Source organism: Protopterus annectens, chromosome 8.part0 (genome assembly GCF_019279795.1).
Source record: "Protopterus annectens isolate FY-2018-M chromosome 8.part0, PAN1.0, whole genome shotgun sequence".
NCBI lineage: Eukaryota > Metazoa > Chordata > Ceratodontiformes > Protopteridae > Protopterus > Protopterus annectens.
In genome coordinates this window covers 184,788,176-184,815,946 of record NC_056741.1, presented here as the reverse complement: position 1 = coordinate 184,815,946, position 27,771 = coordinate 184,788,176, and the positions used below count along the sequence as shown (strand labels likewise).

The window sequence follows — 27,771 nt, the reverse complement described above, 5'->3', positions numbered from 1 at the left end:
TTTAAAACTAGTTGGCACAGTGGTGCAGCGTTAGTTTTGTCACCTTACAGCAAAAGGCTCTATAGTTCATTTCTTGGCTGGAGTGCTTTCTGGCGGAGTCTGCATGTCCTTCCTGCATTCGTGTGTTTTCCCTAGATGCTCTGGTTTCCTCCCACCTTACAGACATGTGTTGGGAGTGTTTCTCCCAATCCTCCACTGAAAATTGGCTTTGTTCCAAGTCAGGCTTTCCAGTAAATAAATAATCAAACTTGTAGGATCCATTGATATCAACATCTAGCAAGAAATACTTCTGGAACATATTACCAAGTTTCCAAATAGACTGTCAGAATAAAAATTTCTGAAGAGATTTAGAATCAGTTTTGGTGCTTTAGCTGGTTATTTTATATGCTGGCAACTAAAAGCAGAATGGTATATAGTGTAGAACTAACAAAAAGCAAATACATCTATTTGCCAAGAAAAAATTAAATTATTAGGTACAAGAAGTCATCCCTTCTTATAACTGTAAACTTAAGCTGAGTCTATGTTAAGAAGTTGTATGATTTGTAACCATGAGATGAATTTAGGGATTTCTGGTGGATTCACATTTAGCTTATATGTAAATAGTGCAACATAAAACGTATACTGTATATGATTAACATAAAGAATTGGTTGCACATTTAAATGTAAATATTAACAATTGCTTTTATAGCTTTTTTCAAATTATATATTACCACTGTAAAGAGAAATACACATTCTGTTTTGATATTAACTTCTTAGACCATATCACATTATTACATTTTTTTCAGAAAGTTTGCAATGATATGACCAGAAAATATTTTTTATTGAATAGTGACATCATCATCTGCTCAGCCTCAACACTTTTACTACTTCAGCAAATGACTCAAGACTTCTTCACTTCCATAGAATTATGACTAAAGGCTCATCAGCTAATCCTAAATGCCAAAAAAAACTGCTACTTTACACACCCAGACATCTTTCACCATTGTGTAATTCCTTTAATATCACTTCAATAAATAATACCACCATGTAATCTAAAACAAGTACCAAACTACTAGGAGTCATAATATACAGTAACTTAAAATGTGACCTGCATATCACCCAGGCCACCAAGACAATTCATAAAAACTGGGCTTTCTCTACTGAAACAAAGCTGACCACAGAGACTCATCAAGAAAGTCCTTTAGCATCATTCTACCTTCTCCCCTCACTTTGCTCTGTATCACCCATATTAATCAATATTCAAGCCACCCTATGAAATAAATTAGAGGCACACTTTAACAAAATAGCCACGTTTACATCTAGTGCATCCTCCTTAACACACCACTGCCTAATGCTAAAGAAGCTGAACTGAGTAGAACTACCTAATCACTTTACATTCACTCAGCTTCAAATTGCCCACAAAAAAATTACAAACCACACACATGGCCTTCTCTCCAAAATGTTCTAAAGCACTACTTCCCACCACATTACCTTTATTGAGGTAATCAGAGCCTACTAATAACTTCTAAACCCCATAATACAGCTGGAGATTCATTATACTCACCCTGTATCACCAGACTGTGGAAGTCCCTGTCTATCCTATTAAAACAGGACAGCCATGCATCTAGCTTTAAGAAAAAACTAAAACAGCACCTACACTCACTGGCTCTGTTCTTGTTCACACCATGACTGACTGTCTCTGCCCCTCTCTCTCTCTATCAGATCTCCAGACTATTACCAACCCCTAACATTCCAGATCTACTAACTTATCCTGAAAAAGAAAATAAATTGTATCTGTATTTATAACTGTATAGTACTTTTCATCACTCCTTTGTAAATAAAATGTGTATATTGCTGTATATGTAAATACAACCTATTTATTATTGTATTGGTCTCCTAGAGAACTAAAATTGACTGTATCACCAATTGGATGATTCTAAAATCCTATTCTTACTGTTAAGAAACTGATTATTTTTTCTCTATAAATTCTTTGCAATTTTTGTATCTTTTTGAAAATTTAATGGAGCTTTCCTTTCTGGTGCTCTACTGTAAATGGGCCTGAGTGCCCAGTCAGACCATCCCATTAAGCAAAATGCAATAAATAATTAAAGAGATAAGAACATGACTTAGAGATTGGGGAAGGAGTAAATTTTTACCCTAACTGGAGAAAGAATCCCCCAGATTTACTTAACATCCATGCAGGACTAGTTTAGTCCTGAACAGAAGCGCCCGCTTAGGAGCAGGATGGCAGCGCGCCATGCAGAGTAATGAAGGCGTGCTGGCTGAGCTGGTAGGCTTACATGGAGCATGTACGAGTGCAGGGGGCATGTCTGAGAGCAGAGCTCTCAGAATAAACACACTCTTGTAATGTCAAATGAGCGAGATCGCTCACAGGTGTCCTCATATCCTCTCCAACAGACCCCCATATATACAACAGCAACAGGGCATATAAAGTAAAAGAAGAAACCCATCTATATATTTTAAAACACTGATCAAATCTAACCATAGGTGCGCAGGTGTGCCCATCACTTAACTACGGTTAATGTAGCTGAAATAGCAAAAGGAGGATCAAAAGGAGAATATGTGCAAATGAAGCAGTACAGTAGTACTGTAGTGGGAAGAGCATTCACCTCATGAGCAGTCAATCCCGGTTCGAGTCCCACTGCAGTACATTCCATTTCCATGTCAAATACTGTTATGATCAATATATTTACTTGTATAACCTAATAAATAACATATATGTGAGAACTGGAGTAGGAAGCAGTGCAATGAATGACAACCCCATACACTTGACAAATCCACCCCCCGCCCCCAAGAACCAGTAGATTATTACTGTCAAAAATACAGCAGTAGTAAGGATAAATAAGCACAACAAAGCAGTTGCAAGTCTGTTTGCATGACAGGAAGCAGTGCTTACACAGAGTAAGCAACAGTGAGGCTAACCATGTGTAAGTGGATGTCACTGGAAGTTGGCAGTGCTTACCGTCGCTCAAACCTGATGACAACAACGTAAAAGTGCTTTAACCACTCCGTATCCAACGGGCTCCATTCTGCCAGCAACAAATTAAACAGTCTCTGCAAGGCTCGAACCCAGGAGCCTGCACACCATAGGCAATGTGATTTACCACTAAGCCACCTCAGATATACATAACCTTGATGTTTGCACAAACATAGTATCCAGCAATACAATTCAACATTACAGGACATGTAGCTAAATATGTACATGTATGTGTGTGTGTATATATATCTATAACTAAATAGATATATACCTCTCCCTCCCTGTATTACATGTGTTTACATATATAGACATACATATATATAAATATGCACATACAGATATATACATATGCAGAGATCCATACACTTATATGCCATTAGATATATATATATATATATATATATATATATATATAAAACAATATATATATATATATATATATATATATATATATATATATATATATATATACATATCTGTATGCGTGTGTGTGTGTGTGTGTGTGTGTGTGTGTGTACATATACACAGATATATATCCATGATATGAGACAGCACATAAGAATGACATATATTACCGCAGGCACCGCCAATGGGGATGAGAGGTCCCGATCAACATATGTGTTACACGTACCAATACCCCCCCCCCACAGCCAAACAGGTGAAACATACAAACAAACACACAAACAAAGTAAACAAACCACTGCTTCCCAAACCACAGGCAGGATACTACCAGTGGGAGAAACATTGTGGACCCGCTAATTCTAATCTAGAAACAAAGACAGGAACGTCCCTTACGGGACAACCCAAAAATTTTAGGATATTTGGATTCAAGACATTATACCAATCCATCACGGCAGGACACGTATGTTCTCAGACTACAAGGTAGGGAAAGCCTGATGATCCATGAGTCGAAACAGCATACGTGATGGGGTCCCAAGAAGTGGATAGTGGGCAGTGTGTAGTGATGTGGTTAGACCCGACCTGCACACAGAGAAGGGATGAGTGCTGCAGAGGAGAAGTGGGGGGGGGACTATGGGTATGAAATTATGGGTCGAGGCGTGCAGGTGTTGGCTGAAGCGGTTCTAACTGGACCGCCTCATGGATGTAAGCAATAGTGTGAATTAGGCAGAGCAGTTGCTTAATGAGCTGGCATTCCCAGTACGAGTCCCACTGCAGCAGTCTATTTTAGATGGCAAAGCACATTATAACCAATTTTGTTGTTGCAAAACCCACTAAATAACACCAAAGAACACATGGTTGCAGCTCCCCACTGTAGGCATGTAAGCCATTCTAATTGGCATCACAACTTATTATTGTTGTCCTCACCCCAACCCAGGGGTGTGAGTGTCCAAATCTACCTCCAAATTCAGTGTATATGCACAGTTGTTGCTGTAGAAGAAACAGCCAGCTGTGGACCTTCCCTTCAGCCTACCTGCACATCCCTGGCTATTTCCCCTACTGTCTTTCCCTCTTTGTGCCCCTGTAACACCACTTACCTATCAGCTCCTTTTTCTTTTCTTTTAAAGTTTAAAGTTACAGTTAGGTGACACCCTCTTCCCCAACTATATTGGCAGAATCTGGAACTCCCTACCCACATCTATTACCTCAGCTGTCTCAAAAGAGACATGTAAAAAACACTTGAAGGAACACATCATGCACACTTGTATCAGTACATGCTCACCACGTGGCTAAATCCGCCCCCCTTCCTTACACCCTATACCCCTACATCAACTACTGCAACTAACACCTCTTTTCCTGTCTCACATACATATACCAAAATCCTTTAAACCTTCCCTATTGCTCCCATACCAATTATTCCCACAACCTACTATACAGTTACACTGTCTCCCCTCTACCTACCTACCTACCTACTGCTTCACTGTTCTCTTCTACTCTACCACACAGGTATGGAATAACTAAATCTTAACCCGAATACCTGAGTGTATCCTATCCAGAACTGTTAAACTGGAATCTAACTACACCTTAAACTGATCTTTGTCAACAGTCATACCTGACATGTAAACTTTAACTAAGCATGCATAATACCTACATGTTAACGTAAACTAAGCATTAATAATATGTTACTTAACTATGTTAAGTCTGTTACTCTCTATGAATGTGAACACCTCTGTATTAGTAGGAAGGATTAGCTGAGTTTTACTATGGAGCTTTTCTCCCCGGGCCTCCACCGAAAATGGACAAGCATCCAGTCGGATTTCTCTGGTCAAATGTAAAAAAAAATAAATAAAGTACCAAGGGGGTAAGTGGGAGTAAGCACTTTTAAGTAGCAGTAAATGGGTTTAAGCCTGTTTGTGTGGTGGTAAGCAGTGCTTACACTGGTTAAGCAATGTAGAAGCTAATTCAGTATAAGACACCATAACCGGAGGTTAGCATTGCTTACCTTCATGCAAACCAGCGCAAACCCACTTACAAATGCTCAAAAGTGCCTTAGTCACTCTGTAGCCAACAGCTCTCGTCCTGCCCAGCAACAAAATAATCTGTACTCCCAAGTTGCAACCCTCGGACCCTGCACATTATAGTCAAAGTGAGTTACCGCTAAGCCATGGCAGATACACATACAGCTTCTCTTATCACAAACATATCATCCAGCACAGTCATTCAACAGTATAGAAAATGAATGTGATTATGTAGATTAATACAAGCAACCATGTGTACATTGCTCAAATACAGTATTTTGAGCAGTCTATGTGTATCATAAAAACAGTGACTGTCCAATCATACTGTGAGAACAGTAGTCTTGCATAATACTTAAGAGAATAATAAAAAATGGTGCACGTCGAGGGGGTGTGTGGGCTTGCTTCATGCACAGAATGTCAAACCTGGGACATCGGTTCCATGGAACCGGGAGATGAGGCTGGCCAGGTGTGTGAGCAAACTGCTGCTTCTCAAATGCCTGGCAGGATGCTAGCAGTGGGAGAAACAGTGTAGACCAGCTAAGTCTAATCTTGACACAAAAACAGGTCTGCCACTGGTGGGACGAACCAAAAATTGTGAGTCACATCAATGTTTACACCTTTATCGGAAGATGATCAAGGCAAAACTCATATGTACATGAACTAAACAGATGAAGAGCCTGAAGAAGCTTGGGTCAGGACAGTATACTGGACGAGTACCGAGATGTGCAAACAGGGCAATGTGCGGAGGTATGGTATGGCTGGGCTATCAGCTGGAGAATGGATGATTGCTGTGTATGTGGAGCTCAGGGGAAGGAACCATGGGTATGACATTATGGAAGAAATATGCAAATGAAGCAGCACAGCAATAGTGTAGTGGGCAGAGCATCCGCCTAATGAGCAGGCATTCCCAGTTCGATTCCCATTGTAGCACAGTCTATTTTACATGGCAAAGCAAGTATAACCAATAGTTTTGTTGCAAAACCCACTAAATAACATATATATATATATATATATATATATATATATATATATATATATATAAACTGGAGTACTGCAAGAAATACACATGTGAAGTATCAGTGTCAGACTGAATAAGGCACTAGTAAGCAGGTTTATGCACAAATAAGCAATAGTAAGTGTATGTAAGCACTAGTAAGTGGGCTTCAGCCCTTTTTGCGCAGCAGTAAGCAATGACTACACTGGTTAAGCAAATCTGAAGCTAACACACTGTAAGCAAATGTAACGGCAGGTTGGCAGTGCTTACCTCTGCACAAACTCGCTAACAACTGACTAAACATGCCTTAACCACTCTGGATCCAACGGCCCTTGTTCTGCCCAGCAACAAAATAAAAGGCCTCTGCTAGGCTCAAACACAGAACCCCAAACAACCATAGGCAAAGTGATTTACCACTAAGCCATGCCAGATATACATAACCCTGATGTATTCAAAACATATCAACCAGCCCAGTCATTCAACAGTGCAGAGAATGTATTCCAACATGTACATGTATTTGTGTGAGTAAATATAGTAATATCTAAACAGATACAACATATCAATAGATGTAGATATCTGTATCTATATATCTATATCTATCTATCCTTATATATATATATATATATATATATATATATATATATATATATATATATATATATATATATATATATATATCTCCATAGAAATATACACACACACACACATATATATATATATATATATATATATATATATATATATATATATATATGTATGGCCACACATATGTAGACAGCAATAGTAGATTGACAAATACAAATATGTCTATATTCACCGTTAATGGGGTTGAAATGCCCCAAACAATATACATCATGTACAAATAAGCATACCCCTCCACCACAGCCAAACACATCCGCCCTGCAATAAACTAAAGTGTTACAGATCATATAAGCAGGACCAGACATGATATGTGCACAACATGCAAACAGTACTACAACCCACCTGTATGATGTCAGGCCAGTATTGGTAACATATCATGCAGTACAGTGTGGCTCCCTAGGAAATGTACAATATGGAAGCTATCAACATCCCCAGGATACATATACACAGAAACATATATGCAGATACAGATATACATATATACATACATATATATATATATATATATATATATATATATATATATATATATATATATATATATACATATACATATGTCTACACAGACACATGCAGAGATATGTACAGTAAGATACATATGTAGAAGGTACACACAATATGGAACAGCCACCATGCCTACAGTTAATACCTTTAAAACTGGGCACTGTATGGGCCACCCATACAAATGACAATCGTTGCCTGCAACATATGCCCACAGAGAGGTCATAGGATAACATTCCACACACAGGTTTGCAGAAATGGATGACCTTTATTTGTGCACCATTACAGTTTTATATGCCCTGTATTATAGATGTTCAGACACTGACATCCATATAAACAGAGTAATGCAACTGTGAAACTGTTATACTAATACAGTAGTCTGGAAAGGTTCACAATTGTTGCTGTCCAGGCCAAGCCCTTCATATTGTGCAATAGTAAAGACAGACTGGGCCACAGGATACCAAACTATCAACAGTAACTAATGCAGGTGTATACTTCAGCAGCCTCTATTTACACACTGTACAAACTCACTAGGTGGTAAAGACTTCAGTTGACCAAATGGGATGTAAATGTTACATAACAAGGCATAACTGACTCCATCACAAGCACACTGACAAACAGAACAGTCTGTATGGCAGGAGGCAGTAGGCCTGCATTAACCCAATTTATGCAAGTAATGTAAATATAGGTGAATTGTATGGTACTGTACATCCAGATACCTTAAGGCTGCACACCCCTGATTCCCCCACATTTTGTAACAGCCTAGATCATTTATGGTGCATCCCCCCTAGACTCAATAATACAGGGCCATATACCACTGCTACATACACTGGCCACTGGAGTGCATAAGGGCACACATGTATTGTGTATGTGAAGTCCACACATATATGGCCTCAGCCCCACCGCATGTGTGGGGGATACAACAGCAGTGGACCGATGGCACCAATGGCAGTGTGGTATACTCACAGCCCACTACAGAACAATCCCTGACAGCATGTCATATGTGCAAAGCTTGGTATGTAGGTGGAGGACAGAGGCTAGAATATAGGCCCATATGTGGAAAACTGTTGCCATACACTAAGCAAGTTGCTGGTGTCACAGGAAAGTCTGCAACATACCCTTAGACAGGGAATTGAGGTTAGAAACATAAATGGATGTGGCCATGTACTGATAGCACTCAACACACACACTGCCAGTGAAATATCAGACACAGTACCTGTGTGGCGGACAGACAAAACATGATAGGCACACCTCTGGTCACCAAGAGGATAGACCCACAGGTGAGAGCTATGCAGATAGACTGTATTCCAAGGTAAACTAGTATGTACACACACACACCCTGTAACACCAGTACTATACAAAGCATAACACAACTCTACACACACTCTGCCTGTAGTTCTGGAACCTCTAACAAATATGTGGCTGCTCTAAGTGTGCCGGTTCTCCTGTAATAGGTATTGCTACCTGCTGTCTGTAACACTGATGCCCACAAACAGGAAGGATGTCCATCAGACAGGAAAGGTAAAGGGATCACGCCCACATGATGTGGGGATTTATAGTAGGTGGTTTCCATGACAGTGGTAATTGGAGGTAGTACACAGAAAGATGCATGCAGTTAGCAAGTGGAGGACACTGATTGGTGCACAGGCCATCACCTGATCATGTGCATCACCTACTAAAGCCAGGCTGCAATCTATTCAAAGCAGCTCAATCCATTGACTGGAGAGAGAGGGAGAGAGAGAGAGGAAGAGAAAAAGAAAAAGAAAGGAAAGGCAAAGCTTTTCAAACAAAAAGCTGATGTCACAGGCATTTAGCCAGCTGTCATTCAGCAAGACATCATTCCCACAACAGGTATGTGAGGTATATATACATGTAATAGAATGTCATACCTGGTCCATCATAATGGTATTGTGGAATGAGCTATATGTGCCATCAGGTGATGTGATGATGTTCAGCTGAACAACTGCTATGGACAATAGTGTTTGTCCCTGTGGGTAGTGGGTCATAACTGTTAACTGTGCAGGTCAGCACTGACAGACAAGATGTAAGCCATCATAGTGTGTGTTGTGTAATGGGAAGTATGTATATTACATGGCCAGTAGTTGGTGGTGGAAGTAATGCCATTATGATGGACATGTGGGAGCCACAGCCCACCACTGGCAGGATACTCAGGTGAATCTGTACTGAAGCATGCCAGAATGCCATAGGTGTGTAATAGGTTTACCTGCAATCAGCTGCTACATATACCCCCCTAATGTCAGGCCGTGCCCATATGTGGCACCTGTCTGTGTTGTAGCAAGGCAGCACAGTGCAGCTGTGCAGGAAGGTGTGAGATTGTGGAGCTGATGTCTGAATGTACCCCACATATCAGTATGCATATGTGTACATATGTCACATATATACTATTTAAAGATATATATGTATATCAGCATGTATGCCCAGAAATATACATACACACATGTGTAGACATATATATGTGCCCATATATATATATATGAAGTCACATATATCTACACACATATAGATAAATACCGATATGCAAATGTCTAAATCGGTACAAACACACACACAAACAGATATGTATGGTAAGATATGTCCCGTATATTACTACCACAGTGATGTGTGCTATGTGTGAGGCAGCAGCATACATAGATAGAGACAGATATCAACAGCTGGTAGAGTGTGCACCAAGGACAGGTATATCACATGTTAGTCCAGTCCTAGCACCACAATGCCTCTGCCTATGAAGCATGCTATGGGAATATGGGGAAGTATGGCAGATACATATGTGGAGGTGGTCAGGATTGGTAGATATAGAGGACAGTCTACAGGGGTGGTATGTGACACATGTGGTGGGTAAACACTGTGGATGGTGTGTGTGGTCAGTGATGTGGACACACCATGGTCCCCAATATGGGCACGATGGGAACAAGGCTCCCACCAACTCCCACTCACAACAGCTTTCCACATCCTGAAGCTGCCAGGTCTGGCGGCTGAGAAGGAGGAGCATGTTGGCTGTGTGAATGTGTACTGGGTGCCTCAGATGGAAGTAGCACATCCCTCATGTGTTTGTGGAGCTTGGTATGGAACAGACCCTCTACCTGAGCTCAGGGCACAGGGACATGTTGGTGTGTGTCCGGGGGGTTGGGCCAACATCCCATGGGTGGTTCCATCTGATAGTATGGCTGTAACAGTACACGAGGAGGCCCCAGGTTGGCACACACATGTGATGTAGCCAGGTATCCTGGTCAGATGGGTGTGGAGAGGTGGATCAGCTGGCCAGTGGAAAATATACATGTTATTGTGTCACTGTCATAGTACATATGTTCGTAGTAATAGTCTACACAATCCCAACACATGTCCAACAGCATGCATAGAATCCCCCATAACACAGACGTTCAGATGTGCAGCAATCTCAGAGGAGCTATACCACTGGCATATATGTAACCATAGTGGCCCTGACAATGGCTTGCAAGTGAATAGTCTGTAACAGGCAGGCAAGGTTAGTGTCCACATAGGGAACATGGCTACAATTAGATAGCAGGTGTTGTGGTACACTACACAATCTGTCCAAATGGTAGTTAAGCTGTAGCCATACCTAATGAGTTGTGTATATAGTCTGCTGAAGCTGATATGGTGGTGGAGGTGACAGAGATGTGGCTGGAAGCACATACACAGGGCCAATATTGACATGTTGCTGTGATAACCTCATACATGTACTGTCATAACAGGGTTTGTTGCAACATGTGTCCTGTGAGGGATATGAAGTCAGTAACTGTCAGGGCTTTCACCATCTACAGACTGCAATTATCACACTACCTTCTGCAGTTCACAGATACGTGCTCAGTAGGTAACACATGACATCAAGGGCATGACACACTGCTCAGTCTGCAGATGAACCTGCAGATGCAGAATCCTCATAAACATAGTACTGACCTGGCAGGTATTACAACATGTAGGACAGCCATATCCACACACACATTGTTAAACCAACATTACTCCACATGCAATATAGCAGCACTTACAGTCTGTAGTCAGGTCAGGCACATCCCTCTCCTGTGTGTTGCCCTGTTTCCATGGTGTAAGTTGTTAGAGGTAAATCCCAAATCCATCTGAGATGCATTTTGCCAAATGACAGATCTAGTTCCTGCCCACAGTGGATGTAAAGGGCCAACACCAAAATGATGTTCCTAGATACTGGAGTGTATTACCATGCAATTAGGTATGGGAATATTACCACAACTGTTCCACATGCACTCAGCTCGAGGAGGACTTCAATTGGTGCAGAGGCCATCAGCTGATTATGGCCATCACTTATAAAACACAAGCTGCTGCCTAACAAAGCAGGTGTACATACCACAACCACCAGAGAGGGTGTAGGCAGGACAGACAGAGGCAAAGTATGTCAGGGAAGGTGTGGGTGAGTAAAACTTAAGCATGTTTGTGTCACACATCTACCAGTATGGAGTTTCAAACACCTGACTGACTATGCATAGCTATCACAAGTGTATGCAGTTATTGCATGCACCACATAGCTTACATGTTGGTGAGCTGTCCAGACATATATGTACTGGTGAGTGACAACTGCAACATTGTTGTGATACAGTAGGTGTAGCACATGAGCCTGTCCACATGAACAGGTGTCAGCGTCAACACAGCCACACTCTGTAAGGGACTCATACACATTGACACACTTGGCAGGGTAATGACTACACTTCCTAACCAGTTACCTTGCCACAATACAGTAATGCATAGGTATCAATTGGCCCTCAGGGGTTATCCTGGGGTTCTATGGTCAAAGGGTATGTGACAGTGTCTGACATTAGAAAGCATGCTTCAGTATGCAAATGGAGGTGGTACTGGGTGTGAATGTGGTCGGAAGCATCATACACCACACACACAGACACAGTGTGCTAGTACCAGCGTGCATGTGTGCAGTGCTTCATGGATGTATAGTGGTTGACGGTGCCAGACAAATGCAAAGGGTACCTGAGGGGTATACCTTGGCATCAGGCTGCATGAGAATGGTCTGCAGTATGGCTAAGGGGAGTAATGTCCAGAATGGACCACACAGGTGGGTATAGTATTCACCATCCAGTCTCCTGGGTTGCTATTGTGCATGGCCAGTGCTGTACAATGCATTCTATATGCCATGACATGGATGGTGTTTGGGATGTGCACATGTTCCACATTCATGTACAGTGGCATGTGGAAGTGTACCTGGATTGTCTGGCCCATATTGTGTACACAGAATGTTATCATCAGATGTGACAGCCCCTCCCCCATGTGGCGGGGCCAGGTAATGGACAGCAGGTTGACCCTGCACTTACATTGATAGCATGCTACAGGTATTCCCAGGTGTCAGTAGCATCTGTCCATACAGGGCATGTGTGTAAGGCATGGTATGTGCTTTGTGGATCACATTTGATGGAACCACAGTTGTTGCAGGCATCCAGTGGGAAACATAATGAAGGTGCACTATCTGCAATTATGTGCCTATCGTACTGATGGACAGGGTGCCATGGCTTCTGTAGGCCACTGCATTCACACCATAATTACTATCAGTCGCCAATATGCAGTGTACTTCACACATCATGGCTGTTGACTCGCCATGTGTGTGTGTGTATGATACATGGGTTGAGAGTGTTCTCTGGTTAATATTGGGGTTGCTAACTGTGATTGCCTGGCCTTGGTGTAACATGTATGGGTATGGATATGCAACCCAGCCTCTCGGTTATTTCACAGTTGTTTTCCCTGTACAGTGGATATTGTGATATGCACTAGGTCCACCACATAATAAAATTGCAAAACCTGCTACACATTGGGCCCAGGTGTCACACACACCCTCCTCCACACAGGATATGAGGTACAAACACACACAAACACACAGACACACACACGCACACACACACACACACACACACACACACACACACACACACACACACACACACACACACACACACACACACCTGTCATGTTTGGGAGTAGAACCCCTACCTAACTAGTTTATTATACTATAGCACTATGCAGTTATAGTACATGCCACGGTGATTACTGCTGTACTCCTTCCCCAAAGGTGTATATGACATTGGCTGACATCAGTGGGAATGTCAAAGTAGGGCATTTGACATGTACTGAGTGTGACTAGCCTAAAATGCATTGCTCCCTACATAGACAGTGGAACACACACAAAACATCCAGTACTGCCATGGGTGGGTATAGAACCCTACCAGAGTTCTGAATCACACTACAGCAGTATGCAGTTATGGCACACGCTACAGAGATTACTGGGCTACACCTTTCCCAGAGGTGTATTTTGGGGGTGGATGACATCAGCAGCCTTACCACAGTAGAGCATTTAAATTGTAGGGGGTGTGCCTACCCTACAAAACATTGCTTTTTACACAGACAGTCAGACAGACACACACAGTTGCCAAGACTTAACTAGTTTATCACACTACAGCAGTACACAGTTATGGCATGAGCCACAAAGATTACTGGCCTATCACTTCCCCAAAGGTGTATTTCACAGTTGATGACATCGGCACACTTGTCAAAGTGGACCATTGGAGATTGTAGTGTCTGTGAATGTACTCAAAAGCATTGTTCCCTACACTGACAAAGGAACACACACATAAACATCCACACTTGCCATGTCTAGGAATAGAACACCTACCTACATAGAATATCACACTACAGTGGGACTCAGTTACAGGACGTGCTATGGAGATTACTGGACTACAGCTTCCCAGAGGTGTATTACTAGGTGGATGACATCAGCTGCCTTGCAAAGGTTGAGCATTTGGATTGTGGGGAGTCTGGTTAGCCTAAAAAGCATTGCTCTCTACACAGACAGACATACACAGTTGCCATGTCTGGGAATAGAACTCCTGCCTAACTACTTTATCACACAACAGCAGTACATATTTACAGGATGTTCTGTAGAGATCATTGACCTACAATCTTCCCAGAGGTGTATTACTAGGTGGATGAAATCAGCTGCCTTGCAAAGTTTGAGCATTTGGATTGTGGGGAGTGTGGCTAGTCTAAAAAACATTGGGCTCTACACAGACACACACACAAACACTCACACACAGTTTCCATGTCTGGGAATAGAACTCCTACCTAACTACCTTATCACATGACAAAAGTACGCAGTTTCAGGACACACTATAGAGATTACTGACCTACAATATTCCCAGAGGTGTATTACTAGGTGGATGACATCAGCTGCCTTGCAAAGGTTGAGCATTTGGATTGTGGGGAGTGTGGCTAGCCTAAAAAGCATTGCTCTCTACACAGACAGACACACACACACACCAACACTCACACACAGTTTCCATGTCTCAGAGTAGAACTCCTACCTAACTACTTTATCACACGACAGCAGTACGCAGTGACAGGACGTGCTATAGAGATTACTGGCCTACAACCTTCCCAGAGGTGTATTACTAGGTGGATGACATCAGCTGTGTTGCAAAGGTTGAGCATTTGGATTGGTGGGAGTGTGGCTATCCTAAAAAGCATCTCTCTCTACACAGGCAGACACACTAGCACTCACACACATTTGCCATTTCTGGAAATAGAACTCCTACCTAGCTACTTTATCACATGACAGCAGTACATGACAGCAGTACACAGTTACAGGATGCACTATAGAGATTACTGGCCTACAATTTTCCCAGAGGTGTATTACTAGGTGGATGACATCAGCTGCCTTGCAAAAGTTGAGCATTTGGATTGTGGGGAGTGTGGCTAGCCTAAAATGCATTGCTCTCTACACAGACAGACAGACAGACAAACACATGGTTGCCATATCTGGGAATAGAACTCCTACTTAACTACTTTATCACATGACAGCAGTACTCAGTTACAGGACACTCTATAGAGATTACTGGCCTACAATCTCCCCAGAGGTGTATTTCTAGGTGGGTGACATCAGCAGCCTTGCCTAAGCTGTGCATTAAAATTGTTGGGAGTGTGACAACCCTAAAAGGCATTGCTCTCTACACAGTCAGACCAACATGCACACAAACACACACACACAGACACACACACACACACACACACACACACACACACACACACACACACACACACACACACACAGTTGGCAAGTCTGGGATTCAAACTCCTACACTAGGCCACAACTCTCCCAAAGGTGTAGTTCACATTGGATGACCTCAGCAGGCTTGTCATAGTAGGGCTATGGGGAGGGCAGTGTGTGTGCATGGGCCATTACCCATTCATCTAGGGGGTGACATGCCACACAGGGTCATATTTCACAGGTAAGTGTATGCAGTTGCTAAATGACTACTTCCTTGTACAGTCATATTGCACAGCTGGCACATGCAACACATAGTCTATACTGCTGACAGATACTGCTGGCTAGTATCTGCAGTGAGTGACATCTGCACCTCATGTGTTTGGGGCCCTTTGACTGTGTGCTGGGTGGGACAGGCCTGGATGGCTCCTTGTCACAGTCACCCTCTTCCACACATCTATGTCCATCTACATTTGGCTTATTATAGTGTGTTGTCCTTACATATATGTCTGTATTCCTATCCACTGTGTGTGCAAGGCATGAGTGGTGCATACTGATGAGTGTATGTACTAACAACTGAGACTGCTAGATATGTCTGGTCCACTGGTGTTTGCAGACATGCCCTTCATGTGTTTAAGTGTGTGAGCATGCCCAGTGTGACCTTTCAGTATGTTGTTGACTTACATTGCCTTCATTTCTCTGTGTATGAGCATGCCCAGTATGGCCATCTGTATTGCATGTGTGGTCAAGTCAAGGTAGTTTGTACTGCAGTGCTGCCATTTGTGTTGTACACTGACAGGTAGCATGCTCTCTCTGCAGGGTATCCATCGATCATTTGGCATTGACTGTTACTACATTTCTCCATAGCGGGGGGGCACACCTGACTATTTCCACATTTCTACACTGGATTCAGGGGGGCACACCTGACTGTTACAACATGTCTACGTAAGATGAGGGGACATACTTGACACTTGTACACATTTGCTAGGACTATACTTGTATGTCGGGTACTCCATTTCAGTCTGTGGTCTTACCTATCATGCTGGCTAGAGGCATACGAGTGTACTACCGATCCTAGTTTATAATTACCTATATATTAGTGTCTGACTTCCTAACCTTCACAACTAACATCCCACTGCCTGGCCTGCTGTAGTCAGTCTGTGTAGGCCTGGGGGGGGGGGTGCACATAGGCCTCATTCAGAGGCCATAGCATAGCATTTGTTTGTGTTTGTCTTCACCTATCCTGCTGGCTGTGACTGTTGTTGGGTATGTGACCCCCCCCCAACTGCCATGTGTGAGTCACTTACCTTGTGGTTGTCCCAGTATTGAGGGTGGTGCTGCAGAGCTGCCTATGTCGGATGCACATAGTACACTCCCTATACATGGTTAGGCACAGGTAGTGTAATGTTTGGCATCCCTTTTACTGTATGCGAGAGTCAGAGAGATGTGTTATTCCCTGGGTTCCTCCCATGTCAGTGTATGTGCTATGCATTGCCTCTTTGCCAAGGCCAGAGCATACTGGGCACATCTCCTTCTGCCTACTGGGGCAGGCTCAGGTTGTTCCTCCTCTGAGTCACTATGTGCCTGTGCAGGCCTTGGCAATGGTGGGAGGCTGTATGGCCCTGCCCTGTGCTGTTCCTGCTGCAGCTGTTTCTGCAGGATCATATTGTGTAGCATGGCACATACAAGGACAATTTGGGTACATGTAGCTGGTGAGTACTGCAAGTACTGCAAGGCCCCACCAGATGCGTCCAGGCACTGGAACCATGACTTGAGCATCCCAAACACATGCTCTATTATGATTCTTGTTTGTGCATGTGCCTCATTATGGAGTTCTTGTTTGGGTGTGTGTGCATTTCTAATGGGTGTCATCAGACACGGCTTCATTGCATCTCCAGCATCCCCCTCTAGGTGACCATGAGGGATGTCCCCATTGGCAAATCTCTGGTACAGCTGCATCAGATGCCAGATGTGGGAATCATGATAGCTTCCAGGAAAACCAGCAACGTTCATTATTATGCCCTGAGCATCACACACAACCTGGCAGTTGATGGAGGGGAAGCCCTTGCGGTTGATGTAGACCCTATCCCGCTTACCAGGTGGTGTTTGATGCATATGTGCATGCAGTCTATAGCACCCACTACCTCAGGGTAATCTGCTACTTGGTGGAACAGTTGCATATTGCTGGCCAACGCCTCATGGGTGTTGGGGAAATATACATGCTCACCGACATGTGCTGACATGGCACCCAGGTACTGGTGGAGTACCCTGGATGCTGATGCCTGTGAGATCCCCATCATATCCCCAGTTGGCCTTTGGAAGGTACCTGTAGCTAGTATTCCTAGGCCTACACATACGTTTGTATCCACTGGGTTGGGTTCCCCTCTGTTAGTTCTGTGTGTGTGAGGCGTGGCTGGCACAGCTCAACAATTTGCTGTAGGAGGTTCCTGTCCACCCTATAGTGCTCCACTATCTCCAGCTCATGTAGCCATTTGTAGGTTACCCTGGGTCTGTACACTCTTCTCCATCTCCTCACTGTGGGTTGCTCAGCAGCATTCACATCCCCACCACCCTCAGCCTCTTCCACAAGTTGTTGTATGGTAGGTATTGCAACCCCTAACATTTTGCAGTTGTGAGTGTTAAAAGTTCCCCACTTGTTTATACCGGTGGTGTAGAGTGTGGAAAAAAATGGAGGGGTAGGTGTTTGCATAGTTTATAGTAGTGTTCTGGGCTGGGTTGGTCTGCTGCCTGTGTAATTGGCTGGTTCTGATACATTTCATCTGCCAGCTAAGCTAGTACTCTTTGATTACCTTCCTACTGCTGGTTTCCCTTCCCATTGCCTTCCTGTTTAAGTCCATGCGCGCACCACACAAACAGAGTGCTCAAATGTGCACACAGCTGCTATTTCCTGGTTTAACCTCTTTTTTCTTCCTGTATGACCCAGTGTGCAGCCCGCACATCCGCTTAGGCTTTGTAAAGACTGCTAGGCAGGTTTAGACACACCCCCTAGCTTAGCTGTGCTAAGCTAGGAGCACAGCTAAGCTAGGGGATGTGTCTAAACCCCCTAGCTGTGCTAAGCTAGGAGCGACCCTAGGCCACAGGGCTCCAGTCCACTTACAGTATGCCTGACACACACCCCCATGATATCACCTACCTCCTAGGCCTGCACCCAGCTATTCATACTCTTACACTGTTGGGATCTGCCTCAGATCCTGGGGAAAACTGGGATTCACTATCCTTCCTCTCATTTGCATAGGATTGCCTGCTAATGCATAGTTACATGTTTCACACCGAGCCTCCCCCCTTATCAACCACTACTCACTGGCCAGGTTGTCTTCTGCCTGCCATTGACTTGCATGGCAGAATACTGATTTTAGTTAGAATGCTTAATTTAGGTTTGTTTTGTTATTTTCCCCCCAATCCCATTTGCGCACTGCTGCCCTACGCTTAAACAGCCGAGATCGGCTAATAAGAATTAAAAGTTGATTTTTTAAGTTTTGTACTGTTTGCAATGCCAGTGGCCTTATACATGGCCATTGCCATGCTTACTACATGATATGCAGCATTTATTTGGGGCTGTCATAGCTCCGTTTTGGATTTTGCAGGCATGTACTCAGTTACTAACCAAGTACATTTCTGCTGATTGCACTAGTCCTGCACGGACAGTCGCAAGCTTCCTGGATTGCAAATTCACCTCATTTGCATGGATTTCTCCTGCAAATGGGGCAATTTGCATACAAGGACTTTGTCTGTGCAAGATTAGTGCAGGAGCGCTCGTGCATACCCCTGCAGGCTGTTCCTGGATCGCACAGTGGACATATTGCCTGCTTGAGCTCCTGCATCGCTCATGCATACCATGCAAGCTTTTGAGAATCTGGGGGAATGTTCTTCACCAGTGTGTCAAGTACAGGTAATTCCCAGTAAAAAACAAGTCCATTTAATTTGTTTACAGTAGCATTTTAGGCTGCTATGAAGCTAGAAAACAATATATATATATATATATATATATATATATATATATATATATATATATATATATATGTATATATATATATGTATATATATATATATATATATATATATATATATTATACATTTCTACTATTTTACACTTATTAAATACAGCTTTATTGTTTAGCTAGCATACAATTTAAAAAAAATAATAAAAAAAAGCACATGTATGTGTATGTGTGTGTGTGTCTGCGTGCTTGTGCGTGTGTGTGTGTATGTGTGTGTGTGTGTGTGTGTGTGTGTGTGTGTGTGTGTGTGTGTGTGTGTGTGTGGGGGTCATCTGTGCTCAAGAGAGAGAAAGAGAGAGTGTACAACCTAATAGAGAGGGACAGAGCAGAACATTCTAATGCCTGCTGACTCTGACAGGCAGTCTATCAGAACACATTCCATAAATGATAAGAAGTATCAAACTCTAATGTCTGGTATTACTGACTGACTTTAATACTTAGTGATTTACCAGCAAGTTGAATACTCCATGAAGGACAGAGCAGAGATATGCAGCAAAATCAGAGACATTAAGGAGGCATCAGGGTTGCACTGCCTTGCATTCTATGATATTTGTTTTCATTCATTTGGTTACAATGAGATATCTAAGGTATAATCACTCAAAACACTTGATGCGACTGATGTGTGTGTGTCTGTATGTGTGTGTTTGTTTCTGTGTTTTATGTTTAAATGTGAGTCAGTCTGTGTATGTATATATAATGTCTATGTGTATTTATTAAATACTTATGCAGCTTATATTTTAGATGTAAAGTACTCCCTCCAGTAACAACTAATTATGCTACAGCAAGTTTGAAACATTAGACAGAGTAACTATTTTATATCAAAATATGTATCAAAATGTATACTGTAATAAAAAAATCAAGCACAAAACAATTTAACAGATATACCATTCTCTGACCACACTAATGCCTTGCAGTGAGTGTTATTGGAGAAATAACACCCTTCCTGAGATTCCAGGTTTGTATTGGCCCTCATTCTGAATTATTGGGCCTCCCAACACACCTGTGTGGGCATTATTTATCCCGGTAACACACATTTGGCTCTTTGTTGTGATGGCCTTCTATGGGCTGCTTTTCATGTCAATACTGCAGTTATGAGGTGCTGCAGAGCATTGGTTTTGCCACCTCCCTTAGGCTTTTACTTTGGTCATGTAAATAGTTAATAGCCGAGCTGCTATGGAAACATGATTACTAATATTAAAGCAGCCATAATGCTCCACTATACAGCCCTTTACCTGGCATAGTGTTATTATGCTTGATGTCATGCATACAAAATCAGCACTGGGCCTCATTTTGTATCCATTCTGTACTATTAGGAAGCCTGCAGAAGCATTTTAAATCTTTTTGAATAACCTCCATGAATTTATCCTCTAAATGTGTCTAACCATTCTCTTAGCTTTCCATTATGACATTTGTATGATCTCACCATGTCTTTAAAACACCTGTAGGAAATACTTCAGTTTTGTTCTAAAACTAACTTTATATTGAAATACAGTGACTCAGTCCTTCTACAAGTAATCATGCAATCTTCCAATAACCAATCTGTTCTAGCGGATGGCACTCCTTTACTAAGTTATTTTTGAATCATATCACAATCCATTTTAATTGAAAGCATTGTATACTTAGACTTGGTATATGTTTATGATGCACACAGGAATGCCTCATGCATTTTGGCATTTATCCATGTCCATTAGTTAGTAATATGCTATCTTCATGTGAGTTGACCACAAATATAATATTTTTAACAACAAAGATTTTTACTCACCAGTGCAAGTCACCATGCCGGCGTGTCCATCTGTAGTAAAATTGTCACTCCCATGGAACAGATCACAAAAGGTTAACTGGGATTCAGATTCATTGCATTTAATTTCTCCATTAAAGAATCTCTCCTCTCTTTGTCTATGCTTTGGCATGCTCACTATTGATTTAGGTTCACTGCATTCCAGCATGCGACAAGCCACCTTCGCAATATCCATTGTGAGTTTTTCCTCATGCAAAAGGATCCAAGAATCATCAAGATTCAATACAATGTAGGATGAACATGGCTGATCTTCAATAGCTTTAATTCTTTGTTTTCCTAGAAAACAACAAAGACTTGTAAAATATTTAATAATTCAGTTACATTTTCAAATGATACTGAAGCATTTATTTCATTTATCTCTGTATGAATAAAATAAGTGACAATATGTACTATTTCAATGCAACCAGGTTATTTCCCAGACCTTGAGTCAGCCTTTGATTTACAGAATAATCATAGAAAATGCCCTTGCTGCCGCTTTGGTGGCAAGGAGGTTTAAAGCCCTGACAACAGCCAAGCTGACCTGGGTTCCATTAGCATCTCAGATGACTGACAGAGTGACAGGAAGAAATGGGTGTGCCCGTCCTGGGAGGGAGGGTACTCATTATTTATGTTCCCTAAGGGGAGACATAGTACAAAAAGGTGAATTGCCCCTGGACATAGTTAATGGACATGAAGGCAGGGCAATAGAAAATTTGACAGGGCATGCAAAAAAAAAATTGGATGGAATTAAAGATTTCCAAGGCCCAAGATAACCTTAGGATCCAGGATCATCCCCAGCTAATACCATAGCACCTGGAGGGGGTAGGATGATGGCTGGTTGACCCAATATGGATGTGGGATACTGGGGGTTTTGCCAGTATGATGAAGTCTGAGGGAACCCCAAAAAATTCACCTGCCATAATTTAAGGTTTAAGTCTGTCACATGGTTATATAATGAATCACCATTACCTTTCATTCCTTACAAATCATAACTAAGCATTCAATAAACGTGCTCTCAAAAGTACAGATGTTTGTACCACAGTATGTTTTAAAAAAGATATATAGAAAAAAATGCACAAGGGTTTATATACCTCCCTACCTCCCACATCAAGTGCTTTGATCACTACCCCTAATCTGTAGATTAGGTTGCACATGCTAAATGTAGCAAGACAAATTGTTTAAATAACAACTTATCTTTTCTATTTCTCAAGTTAGCCATCCTCTGAGTCACTCCAAGCACTAAAACCCAAGATATTTGATAAATCAAAACCCAGAAGGTTCATGCAGGCAGTCTAGCTATTCATCAAAACAGTCACAGATCATTAAGTCTTATTTTCTAATTTCTTTTATTTAGTAATAATACTACTAGGGAAAAACAATAATAATAAAAAACAGTGACAACAGAATTGATAAATCAAAAGCTAGAATTGTACAATATTAACATTTAACAATATTTAACATACCAATTTTTGACAGGAAAAATCCTTTCCTTCGTTTTGGTATTTGTCTTTAGTTTCTTCAGTTGCTCCTAGTAAAGGTTTGTGTTCTAAACTTAGTCTTGTGGAAGAGGAAACAAAACTAGTTCTGGATATGTTCCTTGGTAGAGGTTATCCTTTCAATTTTTTAACTAGAGTTAGAGACCAAGTAATGAGTGAAAGGAATGTTAGACATAAACCCCTACTAGGAGCAACTGAAGAAACTAAAGACAAATACCAAAACGAAGGAAAGGATTTTTCCCAGGCCATGGTTTTAACATATGGTGAGACCTCAAGTGATGTTAAAAGGATCATCAAAAATAATTGGGCTATGTTGAAGGGAAATAAAGATTTATGGTCAGTTATTGGGTTTGAACCCTTGTTTACCTATAGGGTTAACAGCAATTTGAAATGTATATTGGAAAACAGACGCCCAAAAAGAACCATAAAAAGAAAGGGACTATCAAATGTGGTGCTTGTGACTATTGTTGCTATATTCTTGAAGTCCCCATGGTAAAATTGGGTCCATATGAAATTGAAGTATTTTTCCCCAGATCCATGTATAACTACTGGTGTTGTCTATTTAGCTTTATGCAAAGATTGTGGATGTTTCTATATAGGGAAGACGGAAAGGAGGTTAAACCGTAGGATTTATGAACATTGTTATAGCATTACAAAAAAGATAAAAAAATGCACTATTTAAACATATTAACATTAATCCTGCCCACTCCTTTAGGTTTGCTATTTTAGAAGTAGTTAATGTGGATTTTAGAGGGGTGGATTGGACTAACAAATTATTAAGAGCAGAAGCTAGGTGGCAACTTAAGCTAAATGCCACAGAGGTTCCAGGTATAAATGATGCCATTAGTATTAAACCTGAACTCAGGTTCAGGGCTACAAAAGTGTGATATGTTAGTTTTAATATTCACAATTGTCTAGTTTTTTATCTATTATTATATTCTTTTGATATTAGAAGTACTGGTTTTATTAACACAGTATTTTGTATACATTCATCATTATTTTAAACACTGCCATTTTAAATGTTAATTATTGGCTAATTAGACTTATTATCAACAAGTATAAAAAAAGATGAGACTATGTAATTGTGTTCTGAAGAAGTCATTTGATGAAAGCGCTTGACTACTGTGGATGTATTTTTCCTTTGTTAATTTTATTAATAAGTTTTAGTTTGGGTTGTTGTATATCGGCTCCAGAAGTGGATTTTTGGGTTGTGAATGGATGTTATTAAAGATGAGAAATACATGTTAATATCATCAGTGACAGCATTTAGTGACATTTCCTTATGTCTTGACAAACTGAAGTTAAATGAATTGCAAGGTTCCTCCATGGGTTACGAATGACCATTATCCTGCAATCAAAATCCATACTGTGTAACTCCATATGTGTCTCTTAAAAGATCAGTAGCACTGTGACTCTAGCAAAGAGACAAAGTGTACTCAATTTATTTATCCAGCACAAAAAATATTAATATGCCTATAAAATAAACTGTAAATTAAATATCAAATCAGATTATTAAGACTTGAATTAAATATACATCCATGACATAGAAGGCATGTACACTGCAATGTATATGTATTAATTTTTGACAGCCGCTCTATTCATTTAGTCCCATAAACCATATGTTTGAGGAATATACCAAAGTATTTAATATGTATAATGTATGACAATCTGACAAAGATACTCAAATATCTCTGTTTTGGCATATTGGATGTAATGGACACAGGGAATATAACATTGTGTTCATGGATCTGACTCTGTCCTTAAAATGCAAAATTAGCATTGATATAACTGGGGTATCCTCTTTGCATGTGTGATATAGAACCAAACAACCCTGCTAGCAAAACAGGTTAATATATAATTCCTTCATTGACAGTGTACACAAATTACCACTATTACTACAGCTACAGCTTGGCTAAACATTGCAAAATGAAACACTAATTCTAATTAAATCAAGAAGATTTCTTTACCTTAAATAAGAACAACTACAATACTCCATAACCTTTAAACTTTTAGTCTGATTCTTAAACATCTAGGGGTGATTTCCAGACAGACACTCCTAGAGACAATGCTCATTTTGTGGTGGTAATAATGAAGTATGTACATGCCAAGCTACATGTTCTGTGGGTGTGGCTTATTTGTGGCTATCAAGTTTCATGTAGATCATGATTTCTTGGTAATGGAGCACATACTTCACTACAGAGATGGTGTAGGCGCTTGTAAATTAGTAGTTGATCATTTTAATAATTGGAAGAAGGATGATATTAGACATAAGGAGGTAATGGTGCATAACTTGATCATAAAAGTTTATGAGTCTGTACAACATATGCTTTGCTTTCTAAAGTAGTTTGCCTGAATGTCTGTCATTCAGTGTTATAAATGGCAGTGTATATTCTAGTTGATGATATACAATATTTTCACAACAACAACAACCGATTACAAGTTCCAGTCAGGTGATTTACACATTTATGTTTTAAAATATTTACTACATTTGAAATAAAGATCTCTACATGGTAGATAAATGGCAATACAAGGTTAGGTGGAATATAACAAGCTGTATATTTACACTGGAGGTGTTTTGTTGTAAGTGTCTGATAATTGTGTCTGATTCTTGTTCATGTCTGACAATATCAAAACATAGTATTAGTTTGTTGGTGATAGGTAGTTTGTGAGACTAGTACCAATGGCAAAGCTGTAGGAGCTGATGCTGTAGATGTTTCGCAGTTCTTTGCAGTTATTGTTTTACTTGGATAAAAAGAAGTCATCAGTGTATAACACGATTTTGAAGTAAGGGATTGCAGTTGATAATGTGTTTATGACTATACAGTAAATAGAACAGGTCTAAAATTGGCCCCTAATGTGCTTACGTACTAGATGGTGGAGATAATGATAAAAGTACATTAGACACAGGTTTTATTTTGGTATATTTGGTAGCTTTTGAACTAGGTTGAACAGAACTTGCTAACTGATATGTTCAAGTCTGGTAATTAGTTGTTCATGATCTACAAAACCAAAGGTCAGACATAAGGCAACAAATATAGCACACTGGATAGCTGTCCCTAGCTCATACTTTAGTAGATGTAATCAGTAGGATATATAGGGCAGTAAATGCATTGTAAGTTACCCAAAAGCCTTGTTTAGTATTGTTTAGGGTTTCAGTACCCTGAATGAAATTTAGTACTTGTCTGTAAATTAATTTTAAGTGTTTTGCTTATTGCAGTTAATTTGGCTATAGGGTGAAAGTGTTTTTGGACTGCTGATGCGGGTGCTTTGGGAAGTGGGTCAATGATTTTAGTTTATTATTCATTAAGAAAGTGTCCAGTTGTAATTGTAAGGCTATAAACAAAGTGTCAAAGAAAATACTTTAAAAGACCAAAAGCATAAGGTTCAGTTTAGGTATCTTTATTTTTGCACAAGGAGACAAAAAATGCAGTTACACAGTTTGTCTGACTATAATCAGGAAGTGTCACAATTATTATACCTTTTTTTCAAGGCATTGCCCAGTACAGCTGATGTAGCAGACCACCAGTTCACAATTATGTTACTTTACAGATGTTTCTCACATTTCTAGCTGACTCTTCAAAGTTTAAAAAATATTTTTCAGTAAACAGGCTAGCCTTGATGACCACCGGTCAATTATAACTTTCTTGCTACGTGATGTTAGAAGTCTAGGTACTATGGCTAATTCAAGCACAATGCAAGTACCGATTTCTGAAGCAGTTCATTGTTTATAGTATCTAACTTTCTTGCAGCTTGTGCAATTTTTCATTAGCACGAACAGAGCTTATTGTCCATAATGAATGGATCTACAGAAATTATTATTCTCCATTTAATTTCCTGACCTAGTAGAAAATCCCCTGCTTTCCAGTACATTTCCAAAGCATAAACATGTATTTTGCTGTGCTAGCAAACTAGGTCAGAGTGCATCTTGCAGTGTCAGAAAGCACAATTTCAGAAAAGCATGTTTTCAGTTTCAAATAAAGCTAATGCTGCATATAGAATAAAAATGTGTTAATCTTCCCTTATTTAAAATAAGCATTGCATACATATGTTAATACATATTTTTCTAACATTTCCCCCCGTTAATACTTTTTATTCTATTTCAAAAGCATAAACAATTTGTTTTTTCTCCTAACCTCTTTCTTTGAGGATTTGCAGCTAAGAGTCATTAGTTTAAACTTATGAAAGTGTTTTCTTTTTCAACAGTTCTTCAATTTTAGTACTTTGATACAAAGTCTCAGAAACTGACATGTCTATAAAATCTTTGATTAATTTTTTCATGCAGGGAATACCACAGCAAATACATGCTCCTAACAAAAGTAATCCCACACAAATGGCAATCAGGATGTTCATTAGGATGGAACCCCACCCCCAAACAAATTCTGGAAAAAGTCCGTCAGTGGGTTCGGGTCTGGCCTGGTCATGTCTGACACTTACTGAATCACTTTTAAATGATCGTTGATTTCATGTTTATTGTCAGGAATGCATGAACAACACTCGTCTTTGATTAAAGTGCATGTACCACCTCTCGCCGCTAGGGTGAAGTCAAGAGCCATGCGGTTTTGAAGCACCACAGTTCTCATTGCATTCAGTTCATCAGTCATTAATTCAAGAGCAGAAAAAGTTGCATTGCTCATAACCCCGAGAAGTTTGGATAGCTTTATCAGTTTTCAAATTGATTTAACTGCACCATATGCAGGGGCTATGCCAGCCCAGGATATGATAGTGTCACTCAAGTCCATGTGTGCTAGTTAACTCTTGTCTTTCATTGAGTTATGTTTTTTCCAGCCTGCTACGATCTGTCCCATCAGATTTTCTGGTTTCTTAATTGGATTTTCAGGTTTCTTTGCGACGTCTCTGATGTTTTGAATTCTCCCATGAGGCAAAGCTGTAGTGTGTCGTAT

General features: G+C 40.7%; 1 protein-coding gene across 1 annotated transcript in view; it reads right to left on the bottom strand.

The window, feature by feature from the left end:
* LOC122808182 (scavenger receptor cysteine-rich type 1 protein M130-like) overlaps positions 1-27,771 on the bottom strand; it is a 650,469-nt gene that overhangs the window by 567,099 nt on the left and 55,599 nt on the right. The window contains exon 2 of the mRNA XM_044079150.1: positions 21,360-21,671. Within this exon, the coding sequence (XP_043935085.1) occupies positions 21,360-21,671 (312 nt within the window). The remainder of the gene's footprint in view (positions 1-21,359; positions 21,672-27,771) is intronic.